We start from the raw sequence: 11,993 nt of genomic DNA on the forward strand, positions 1-11,993 counted from the left end.
GTAATATTTTTAAATTAAATGAGCATCAAGTAAAAAAAAATACTTTGGTGAGCATATTGACAGAGGTAAAACCTCTATACTATTGAAAGATCCACAAGAAAACAGTGAGAACAATCCCTCTGTCGGTGTTGAAGGCATTTTTATGTAAAATATTTATTGTCTTCTTTTTGCAAAATTTTTCATTTTCTTTAAGACTTTTTTTGTGTAGATTTCAAATCTAATTTTTGTTTTTGCATTTGAATTTTATAGGATCAAGATCTAGTCCTCCTAAAAAATGCGTCAGGCGCAATTTAAAAAAAAAAAATTTTCAAAATTTGATTACGGCTTTTGTGGGGTTGATTTGGGTTATGTTTAAATGGGCATTGGGCTATTTGGAAACACAAGAAGCCCCATTACTAAACCCTAATATGTTATAAAGGAAAAAAAAAAGCCCTAATTCTTTCCCCTCCCTCATTTGCGTTTTTCACACTCCAAAATCCCAACTTGTTTTCAAATTTCTGTCATCAAATCCTCAAGAATCCCCAAAATCTCTCACATCTTTCTCTTTTTCGGCAAACTTAGGGTAAGAGTGTGTAACTTTCCGTGTTGATTGTGAAACATAACATCAAAAACCATGGAAGGCTCCTCTTCCTCCTGACTATGCAACAAAGAGAAAGGAAAGAAGAAGGTGATACCTCCACCACTTACTCCACTGGGTATGATTCCTCTTGAACCCAAATCTCTCATGAAAGGACAATTTTTTATCCTAGGGTGGAAAGAAAGAAATTAGAGGAAGCTTTAAGAATGAACCTAGAAAGAACCTATCCATATGCAATTAAAATTCTGAAAAAAATGACTTTAGAACCTCATATTGCTAGGATTAATGAAGGAGACCATACTGAAAAGAAATTAGAAGAATTTAGCAAGGTCTACCTTAGAAAAAATCAACCTATGGGTGATACAGGTTCTGATTTAGATGAAAGAATTGGTATGATTAATGAGAGAGTTGACACTAAAAATAAGAAAATGGAAATTAGGGATAAGGAGAATGAGGTTATTTGTGCCAAGATAGCGGAATTAAACGAGAAATGGCAAAGGTTTATGGAAAATTCAAGGAGGATGAGTGAAGAAATTCAAATTGAATTAGATGAATTATATGGTATGAATAAATGCCGTAGGTTGAATTCCCTTAAAAACAATCATGTTTCCGGTTCTTTAGAGTTGTCTATCCCTCCCCCTCCTTCCGTTACTGTTATTATGGATGTAGAGTCAAGAATAGATTAGTGGTGATTATGAGCATGACATAGAGCCATTGGAGCCTTCAGATTCGGCCACGATCGAAATCCACTGCCAAATTACGCTTGGTGCAATTATGAAGAGCACTCCACCGACCACTCTACGAGGTAGTTCGTCTCCCAATTTTTCAGATCTTACTTTGACTAAAATGCCTTTAGTTTTTTATGATTTAGAACAGGAAATGACAACATAAAAAATTGTCGAAATTTTGGTGGCTTCGAGTGAAACAACAGGAGAAGATCCAAAGGATGATGGCAATAGTAGAGAAGCTTAAGGAAGACTAAATGTTGATGGAGAAGATGAGGATCTTGGAGATTTACCCCAAGAAGTTACAAATGAGTGCGAGGAGGAAGAAGAAAACAATGATATCTCCCAATATGATGAAGAGGAGGCCCCTGTTCAAGTACAAGAAGGAGCATCTAGTCCTAAGGATGTCCCAAACGAAGCCACGAAGGAATCATCTTCCTCTTCTTCAAAAGATATGACCCATTCTTTCTCGAGTTTGAATGTTTTTGACCCCAACTTTGTTGCTGTTGCAGAGAACTCAGAGGAAGAGGCGTGCTTGACTAAGCAACGAAAAAGAAAACTCCGACCCAAATTACGCCTGGCCCAATTTCCAAGCCGCGCACCGGAGCCTTCGTAGCGCGTTTGGCCGCCCAAAAGCAACTGAGGCTGGTCCATCTAAAAAAGCCAAGAGGCCTAGGGTGCTTGGAGAGTCAGAAGAGCATTCTGAAGAGGTTAACGAAGAGGATCCCACTTCTACCGAGCAACAAGCGTCAAGCGAAAAGGGTGAGGTTGGAAGTGAAAAAGCCTGAATTCACAACCTGTGGTATCTTGGTTGAAAAGGGGTTTGATGATGAAAAAGAGCCCGTGCTAGAGTACGTCAAGTGACTGCTTGTAGAGAATGGTTGGGATACGTTGTTTGCCTCACCTACGCGAATGTTAGAAGCCTTGGTAAAAGAATTATATGTTGTCATCCACCAAAACTGAGATGCTGTGAGAGTAAGAGGTAAAATGGTAAGATTATCTAATTTGGTTATTCACACTCATTATGAGTTGCCGGATGTGTTTGATACAATAGGTAATGAGATTTTGGTGCATCCAATGGACGAACAAGTTGAGGAATCACGTAACTCATCTGTAGGCCGCACAAGTCATGGACCGTCTCAACAACGGGGAACCATTCCTTGAAGCCCTTGGCTATCAATGAGCAAGGCACTGTCTAGATGTGTGTAGTGAAGAACTGGTTGATCCCCACTTCCCATGACTCCTTCATTAAGCGCAATAGGGTGATGATGCGGTACATTTGATGAAGGACATTGAGTTCAATTTTGGCGAACTTATAAGAAACGAAATTCGGAGTTGTTAGGAGAAAATGGTAGGTCCACTTGTTTTTCCTGGATTAATAACAGAGTTATGTTTGCAGGCATGAGTGGTGGTCAATGATGAGGATGTAGTGATGCCTAAAAAGTCAGCCACATCCATGAGGAGAGTTTGGGAATACTCGATTGTCTGGGAGGAAGATTCTCCCACTACCACTACGGATCCCGAGACCCGTGGTGTGGTCACGAGAGAACAATATGATGAGTTAAGGCGCAAATATGAATTGCTCTTGGCTACTCAACATGCCACGTCTGAGTTTCTGAAGCGGCTTTATGGAGATGGTGGACCTTCTCATCCCGATGAGCTTAAGGCCGACTGGCCTTCGTCTTCACGACTTACCGACAATGATTTTTCGGATGACGGTGATTAGGGGAGTATCTGTCTTTCTCTTTGCTGTGAGAATTAGACATTTGTGAATCTTGATCTTGTATGTTTTTATGTTTTTAGTTTGTATGTTAAGCTGCTTAGGTAGTTTTTGGTTTTACATAGTTTGTGGGATGATTTGCTGTTAGTTTGGAATGTTGGTTGTGTTTCTGCATTAAGTTCAAACTTTGGATGCTTCCTTATTCTAGTTACAAGTTTGTCCTTAGCTTTTTCAATGGCATCTTTTCTAAACTCTCAGCATGCTCATCTATTTAATGAAAAGCTTTCATCTATTCTTTGTTTTTGTATCATGTCAATGAGGATATTTAAGGGCATGAATAGGTAAGATTTCCTAGTCTTACGATAAAGCCATAAGTCATTTTCCACTTTTTGTTTTGATTATAAACTTGTGTTCTGTTTCTTTTTGTTTAAAACTTAAGCTTTTTCATTGCTTTGGAAGTTCTTGTCCTTTTTGTGCCGAAATTTTGCATCTCTGAAAATTTCTTTCCCTAGTGAGGACAGTGTTTCCCTTAAGTTTGGGGGGACAATGTGTATTTTTTGTTTTAGAAAGAAAATGCTTTTTATATTTCGAAAAAGAGTTAGAAAGAAAAGTGCAAGCAATAAAAAAGAGTCTTATTTAAAAATAGTCATATGCAAGAAAATCTTTCAAAAAAATAGCATGAAAAAAGAGTCCAGAAAAAGAAAAATCAAGTTAAAAAAAGAGTCTTGAGAGAAAAATAAAAGTGAGAGAAAGACAAGAGTGGTAACAAACATGAGCGGTAAGAAAATGCACTTACTTTTTCGCAAGTCCCCACTGTAGACATTCATTTATCTTTAAATGGGTGGCGTTAGTATCTTGGAAGGTAGGAGCCTACATATTAAGGTGACTTCGTGAAATCCATTGTCAACATCATTTTATGTCGGGTTGCAACCTAAAGAGTTTCTATGTGTGGCTGTGGTTGGAAACCAATGTTAGTGTGTGGAAAACTTCAGGGGCTAGTAGCCGATCCACATGTCTTCTAAATGTAAAACTTTTGAATCAAAACGGAAGTGTGCAAATTCCTTCGTTTGGTAAAAACTTTTGTGTTTTAAAAAAGAAGAGGATTCAGAATCATTTTTATTTTCAAAACAAAGGATGGTTTATGGTATATTGGCGTGAGATTAAAGTTAGAATGTTTAACTTGTGGAATCCTTCCTGAGACAAATATGATGTGATAACTTAGAATGTTTGGATTGTCGATCATTCCAAAGATTCTAAGTTATCACATCTAGCATGTTGATTGTTTTGGATTTGCTGTTGTTTTTGCTTTAGGACAAACAAATGGCTAAGTTTGGAGGTGTGTTAGGTTTGAGTTTTTATTGTAGAAATGTGTGTCGGTAGGCCTATTTGACCATAAATTTGACCCCTTTCCCATCTTTATTAGCTAAAAATGTTTACATATTATTAAATTAGGACATGCATAAAACATCTCTGGATAATTTGCAATATATGCTAGTATAGGAAAAATGTGAGGAAAATGCGGTCAAAGTTCGAAGAAAATCATAGAGAATCTTTTTTTGCAGGAATTGCGCCTGGTGCATTTTTTGGTCAACATGGTCAAAACGTGCGTTTCACTTAATGAAGGGAAAGGGAGTCATTAACATGTTTGAACCAACCTAAAACCGTGAGTCCAAGTCAATGAAGGTTTGTTGAGTGAATCTCAACTCATTTCCACCTAAAATGGAGGGTAGTTCAACCACCTTGAGGGCGTATAAAAGGAAGCCACTTCCTCAACAGCAAAACATCCATTCTCATCTCGTTTTCATATTTCTTTCTCTCGTTCTTAGTTGTAGAATTCGTTCGTAGGCTTTAGAGTTATGTTTTAGTTGTTCGTTTCTTGTATTTTCACTATTTTATGTATTGTATTGCCTTTAATTCGAGTTTGTACTTCCATTCTTCATCTATTACGTTCTTTTAACGTTCTTAAGAGAGTTTACACTCTCCTAACACTGAAAAGAGAAGAGGGTTAAGCTAGAACTCCTTGTACGCCGTTATTCTTTATTTACATTAAATGGAAATTACTTCTTTTATGTTATTGTGCATTTTCTTTACTTTATTATGCACTAGGTTATTTATCGACCTCTCTGTGGAATGCCTTAGTCAAATTATTTTGATTTTCGAACATGCTTGGGATTTGACCAGATTGCGCCTGGCGCTTTCTTGGGTTGGTTTTTAAAATATTCTCTTTACGTCTTTTTTCCATTTGGCTGTAGGAATTTCATTTAAGCATTAAAGCCCAACTCTGAGAAGAGTGAGATAGGTAAAATAATAGGAAACCGATATGAGATGTGACTAAGACATAATTAAGCGCATAAAATACAGTACTAGACATAGGCTCTCTGACTCAGAAATGAAAATGAGTTGGTAATTACTTTATAGGATTATAATCACACATAGCAATATGATTGTAGGTTACCTTAGCCTGTACAACAACTAAAAGCGGTTCGTGAAAGAGTATAACTTATATTCCTAAGATTTAGCCAAATAATGGCTGGTGCATTTTTCCCCAGAGTGTGTATCTTACATATTTTCCATCAAAACTAAGGTAGGAAGTAGAGAGATTGTGTTTATTAAATTACTTGATATTTGAAATCCCAAACAACAAAATTTCATCACTATTTTCTTTCTAAACCACAATTGCATTTTGAACCATTCACTATTTAAAACCGTTTTGAAAAGCACAAGTCTCTGAGAATAAACCTTGGATTGTTCGAAGTATTATTTGTGACCGTGTACACTTACACGTGTCTCTTATCTTTAAAGGTAGAGAATGTCCCAATAGATGGTTATTTTGGAGTAGTGTTAATCTCCCTCAGTTTGATTGTGCTTTGGATTTTGTGTTGATTGTCTTAAGAACCTCCTCCCTCGCTGCCAGCATTTAAGACTAATCTTAATGAGTCACTTTAAATGCTGAACTCATTTCTAGTGATTTTGGAGGAGCACCAACTATTCACATCCCAGCAAGTTGAAGCTTGATATCTTTCCTATGGCTTACGCAAATATGACTTTGACTTTTCATAGGGACAAGGACTCTTTGTCACCAGTGTTAATTAAAAAAACCCAACATTTGAGATTTTGAAGGCTATATATAAATTTTATATGCTAGTTTTAGATGCATGCTTGTGCTTTTTTCTGCGCCTTTTGACTTCCTAAATTTGTAAAATTGTCACTGTGGACTTGTTATGGAGACATATAAAAATTTAATTAGTCTCCATATATCACTGTTAAATCTAGCCATCTTTTATCATTTTAAGAACTCGATATCAATACATCTTGGTTGTCATATTTTTATGTTTAATAATTGTGATTCATGTTTCAGTGGGTCACCTTCTTAAAGAATGTATTTCATTAAATTGTTCTATACAGAAAATTGTCATGTGAGATCTAATAATTTCAATCTACTTAGCAACTGGAGTCCAGCACTATCAATTTGGTAAGTTTTCTTATTCTCTAGTTGGCTTTTGTGGTCAAAGATGCATGGTTTTGAAACTTGAAAGTTTTGTTTTATAAATTATGCTCTGTTTTGTATTTCCTTTGAACTAAAAGCAGTGTTTCTTTTGTTTTCTCTTAGACTAGAGTGAATAAAACATTATGGGTAAAGAGGGAATGGTATTAAAAGCTATTAACCATATGCCACCAGCCTCAAACTTCTTGGAATATAACCTTGAATCTTCATTGAATACATGAACATAATGAAAGAACATTATTGGTACAGGGAACAGTAAGAAAAAGTTACCATACAAATTATATATAACAGTCCATATTCAAAATAACAAATCAAGGTTTATACCTTCCATCATGTTTCTTTAGAATAGTACTCTATGTGCTAAGGTAAAGAGGCCATGAGGATACGATAACAAAGCTCATAAGTATTATACATCGATAATGATACTCCTCCGGCACCAGTAAACTTCTTAATGCTTAGCAATTTAAAATAACATTTAGAAGATTCGGTATTTGTTCTAAACTTGCAAGTATTTTCTCATAACAACGTCTCATACTTTTACTTGTCATTATGGCCGTAAAGAAGCTACAATACCCTATCTTTATTTTCATAATTTTGAATTAGTTTAAAATTTTCTTGGGTCAGGATTACTCAATTATGTTGGTTTTTGCCATAGATTTACAGTGAGCTACCAAGCGTTAATATTATATGTTGTACTACGAGCTTTATGCACACATTACATTGTCGGAAGTTAAGAAGTTATCCTATTTATTACCGTCCTCTGGTCAAGAGAGGAGCAGCAAACTTGGAGATGACTAAAGGTATGTAATATTATATTTCTAAATTATATAGGAAACCTAGCAGGTTTATATTTGAACTTAGCCAACAACCATAGTGATTCCTGAAATGTCAAATCTCTTGGAATTACTATTTGTTTGTTTTCTGGTTATTGGAAACTGTAAGGGAAGATGATTGATTTGGATTCTTGAATGATATGATAGGTTGAGTTTTATACTATTCTTTTTCTTCTTCCTTTGGACTACTTTGTATGGCTATGGTAATGTTTATGTGCAGTTTCTTTTCGTTGTTCATGTTTATGCCACTCTTACATCGTCTTAGTTTATTTTGAGACATATTGTTATAGTCCAGAAAACATTAACAATGATTGTTACTATTGTTGGCTCTTTTAAAAAAGAGGTACATTTGTTGCTGCAACTATTGTTCACAAGCAACTTTACAAGTTTCTCAAATCCTTCCAGTATAATTGTTTACCCTTAAAATATATGTGCTATTGGGAGCTAGTATCCTTTGATATGCTTATTCTTATACGAAGGAAACTTATTCTAGTTAATATATTCTTGGGTAAAATATACTTTTAGTCCTTGAGTTTGAGGATAAATTTCCATTTGGTCCCTAAATTTTAAAAAGTGGCAGTTTGGTTCCTAACCTTTAAAAATATTTCCAAAAAGTCATTAGAGTCGAACTAAATGCTAACGTAGCATTGATGAGTTAATGATATAACGATATTTATTATTTTTAGTTTATGTGGCGATTTTTTTACCTTCTCTCATCTCTTCCTCTCTTTTCATTCCTCTTCTTCTCGGGTACTTCACAAGCACCCAAAGATTTTCTATAAATTCTCCCTTACTACTACTGTTGTCTGCCATTGTTGATCTACTTGAAGCTTGGGGCTGATGTTCTGGGGCAGCTTCAGATTCAGCGGGCCTCTCCTATTCCGGGTTGATTTTGGGGCTTCCTAAACAGAGTTCTACAGGGTACACCGTCTTCTCACAAGCTCTGCAGTTCTGTTCGGTGCCAATAAATGACATAACTAAGCTTTAAAGTGTTGATCTGACTATTCTCAACCAACCCAAAATCACCTCCAATTCAAACCCATCAAGCTACTTTGATCAAACAAACACCTTTTTCCTACTGTCATTTCATCAGACACAAGAAAAATGCAAAAACCCATAATAAAATTCATAAGAAATAAAAGGAAAAAAGACTGCAGTTAATGATATGTGACTCTAGGAAAACCAAATCGATGAGCTTAAAACACTTCAAAACACCAAAATGCTGAAGAAACAAGATCTTGGTCAAAGTTCAAATGCAATTTGTTGGATACGAATCCCGACTTGCCACGTGTCATGGTTGAAAGGGAGAGTTGAATTGACGCGCACACAAAATATAGGAATTAACTACACAAGTACTCAGGTCGGCGGTTCGAGTAGGACCTGTGGAGCCGAGCCGACCTGAGGCAAAGTGTGCCAGAATTCCTGTTGGGCCCGCTTTCTATAAATAGAAAGCATTGTCTTAAATGCAAGGTACGCAATCTTAGATAGACTCGGCAAGTTAGCTCAGACTAGAACTGACTTACTCGTCGGAGTGCTAACTTTGTTTTCCAGGTCTCAAGAGTGTTCTGGGAAGGTGTTGGGCAATTGGCCGAAGCTCATTCCGTACTATCTGATCTACGTCGTACCCGAGCTCAGCAATTTGGAGCTCCAACATCTGGCGCCGTCTGTGGGGAGACACATCCAGAAATCAGTCTCACCTCTTGCAATCTAAGCCAATGGCCCAAACCCGCTCCCAGCAGTCACGATCTCAACTTTCACCAATCCGCTCTCCGGTGAGGGATGCTGCCACTTCCCGTGCCCATCCTCGGCCCACGTACTCTCAGGTGGCCGGGACTCCTGTCATCGAACGACGACCCCAGGCGGCGGTGGTAAAGGAAAATGGAGGTCGGCCGGCCACATCCGATCCCATAGCAGCCGAGACTTCCATTTCACCTCAGATCAGTTTCCACCACTACAGCCTCAGAGGAACGGGTTGCCGCCCCGTGCACCTCGTCTCTGCAGCTGGGGGAACACAGGTGCGTGCTCCGGGGCAAGTGACGATGCGGGCGTGGACCCCGTCGTGGTAGCTAACGTTATCGCCAAGCTTACGGAAGTCAAGGCGAGGCTCAAAGCGATCGAGAGAAGCAGCGAGGTGTCCGGCTCTTCCGTCTCCAGGGATCCCATTCGAGGAAATGGGCCGATGCATCCGACCCAAAGAACGGAGTATTAGTTTCAACCTCGTAGCGAGACCGGAGCTGGATCACCCTCACAAAGGCCACAACGAGTGGGGACAGGCGGTGCCCTGGGAGCACAAGTACGTAACCACCCTCAGCAGGACAACCAGGTGGAGGACCGACGCCCGAGGGTCCGACCAATTCAGACTCCCCTAGCATCGTTAGATAGCTACAACGCACGTCAGGGCCGAGGTGAGGGGCCACCAAGACGACGAGGGGTGGCGCCCGAAGATCGGGAGTACCGGATCGATGAGGAGGAGGGAAGCCTGGAGGTCGGCGATCGAGAGGGGTCCTCTCAGGGTGATCATTCGTTTCGGTCCGAAGTGGACCTCCTCCGAGATCAATTTCAAAAATAGATAGAAGATCTCAAGCGGTAGTGCAGGCCTGTAGATCCACATCGCGTGGCCGAGCAAGAGGAGCCGCCTTTCTCCCAAGCAATCCTGGATGCACCTATCCCGCCGAGGTTCAAGGCTCTGGTCATGAGCTCCTACGACGGTTCTGGAGATCCAATCTCTTACATGGAGGTGTTTGAGGGGAAGATGGATTTCCTGGCTGCGAGCGACGCCATGAAGTGCCGGGCATTTCTAATAGCCTTGGAAGGCTCGGCAAGGTTGTGGTATCGACAGTTGAAGCCCCGATCCATCGACAGTTATCAACAGCTGAGAAGGTTGTTCATCAACCAGTTCTCAGCTCGGCAATTGTTGAAATTGCCGCCCTCTAACCTCGGAACAGTGAAACAACGGGACAACAAGTCCCTGACAGAGTACATCGCTTGGTTCATGGACGAGCATGTCAAGGTGGTAAGTTGCATCGACGACATCGCCATGATGTACTTCACAATAGGGTTAACTGACAGAAACCTGACGATCGAGTTCGGAAGTCGTCCGCCGACCTCGCTGAACGAAATGCTCGCCCGAGCTTGGTAGTACATTGATGGCTTGGAGTTGTGGAAGGCCAATGGAGCCAGGCGGAGCAACCGCGGTAAAGATCGGGACCGGAAGTCCTCTCCTCCCAAGAAGCAACATGTTGATGATCGGAGCTCGTCTCGGCGGGCCGACGACAACAAGAACAGAGTCTGTCGCGATGAAAGAGCCCCTTCAGACCATCGGGGGCCGAAGTTTGACAGGTTCACTCCGCTGAACGCCTCAATCACGGAGATCTACGAGGTAGCCGAGGATACCGACCTGGAGGCACTTTTTGCAGCCCCAGAAAAGCTCCGCAGACCTCTAGGGAAGCGAGACAAGCGACTCTACTGCCGATTCCACATGGATCACAACTACGACACTTCACGCTGTTTCAACCTGAAGGAGCAGGTCGAGGATCTGATCCGGAGGGTTATCTGAAAAAATACGTCGGCGGACGTGAAAGGGCTGAGCCAGAGGGGTCGGCTCGGGAGGAGAAGCGAGAGAAGTCGCCACCGCCGAGACGGAAGGAAGATCGCCCCGCCATTATAAACACCATCCATGGGGGTCCGAGTGGCGGGCAGTCTGGGCAGAAGAGGAAAGCCCTGGCCAGAGAAGCCGCGCACGAAGTCTGTGCCTCGTACCCGAAGGAGCCCGCAGTGTCGATCTTATTCGATGACGAAGACAGCGAAGAAGTGCACCTGCCTCATAACGACGCTCTGGTGATCGCCCCACTGATAGACCATGTAAAGGTCCGAAGAGTTCTTGTTGATGGCGGGGCGTCGGCTAATATACTGTCCTTCTCGACCTACACGGCTCTAGGATGGGAGAGGAAACATTTGAAGCGTAGCCCGACGCCTTTGGTCAGCTTTGCCGGGGAGACGGTTAGCGTGGAAGGATGCATCTCACTCCCTGTCACTGTCGGCGAAGGAGATCAGCAAATGACCAAGGTCGCGGAGTTTGTCGTGATAGACCGAAGCTCGGTGTACAACGCCATACTTGGCCGACCTCTGATTTAGGACCTCAAAGCGGTCCCGTCTACTTACCACCAAGTGTTGAAGTACCTGACCTCGGCTAGAGTCGCCACAGTCCGAGGAGAGCAAAGAACGTCGAGAGATTGCTACACGGCCGCGATGAGGGGGACTAACACTTGCGCGACAATCATGGAGCCAGATGCAATCCCGCCACCACATATCGACAAAGCAGAGCCCAGCCGCGGCGCCCCAGCCGAGGAACTAGAGCTTGTCCCCTTGTTGGGGCCAGATAAACAGGTCAGCGTCGGTAGCAAGTTGGGGGCCGAGGTGAAGGAAGAGCTCATCGACTTTCTGATGGCGAATTCCGATGTGTTCGCTTGGTCCCACGACGACATGCTAGGCATAGATCCAAGTATCATGGTACATAGGCTTAATGTAGATCCTAGCTATAAGCCTGTGAGGCAAAAGCGTCAGCCTGTCGACGCCGAGCGAAGTAATGTAATTTGTAAAAAAGTCGAGTAGTTGCTACGAGCTAATTTCATAA

General features: G+C 41.2%; 1 protein-coding gene across 1 annotated transcript; it reads left to right on the forward strand.

The window, feature by feature from the left end:
- The first annotated feature begins 9,075 nt into the window (after positions 1-9,075).
- Positions 9,076-11,494, forward strand: LOC148212229 (uncharacterized). The gene is made up of 3 exons (XM_088122153.1): positions 9,076-9,422; positions 9,956-10,373; positions 10,700-11,494. Exons 1-3 carry the CDS (start codon positions 9,076-9,078, stop codon positions 11,492-11,494), a joined length of 1,560 nt encoding a protein of 519 aa, XP_087978279.1.
- The last annotated feature ends 499 nt before the right edge of the window (positions 11,495-11,993 follow it).

Source organism: Momordica charantia (genome assembly GCF_013281855.1).
Source record: "Momordica charantia cultivar OHB3-1 chromosome 3 unlocalized genomic scaffold, Mcharantia_2.0 BLBB01000003.1, whole genome shotgun sequence".
In the NCBI taxonomy this organism is placed as follows: domain Eukaryota; kingdom Viridiplantae; phylum Streptophyta; class Magnoliopsida; order Cucurbitales; family Cucurbitaceae; genus Momordica; species Momordica charantia.

Excerpts from the sequence above, each read along its gene's own strand:
- LOC148212229 (XM_088122153.1), top strand. The coding sequence starts at position 9,076 with ATGGCCCAAACCCGCTCCCAGCAGTCACGATCTCAACTTTCACCAATC. Across the intron at positions 9,423-9,955 it reads CGGGCGTGGACCCCGTCGTG|GCCTGTAGATCCACATCGCG; the intron begins GTAGCTAACGTT and ends GCGGTAGTGCAG. Across the intron at positions 10,374-10,699 it reads TGGACGAGCATGTCAAGGTG|GTTCACTCCGCTGAACGCCT; the intron begins GTAAGTTGCATC and ends GAAGTTTGACAG.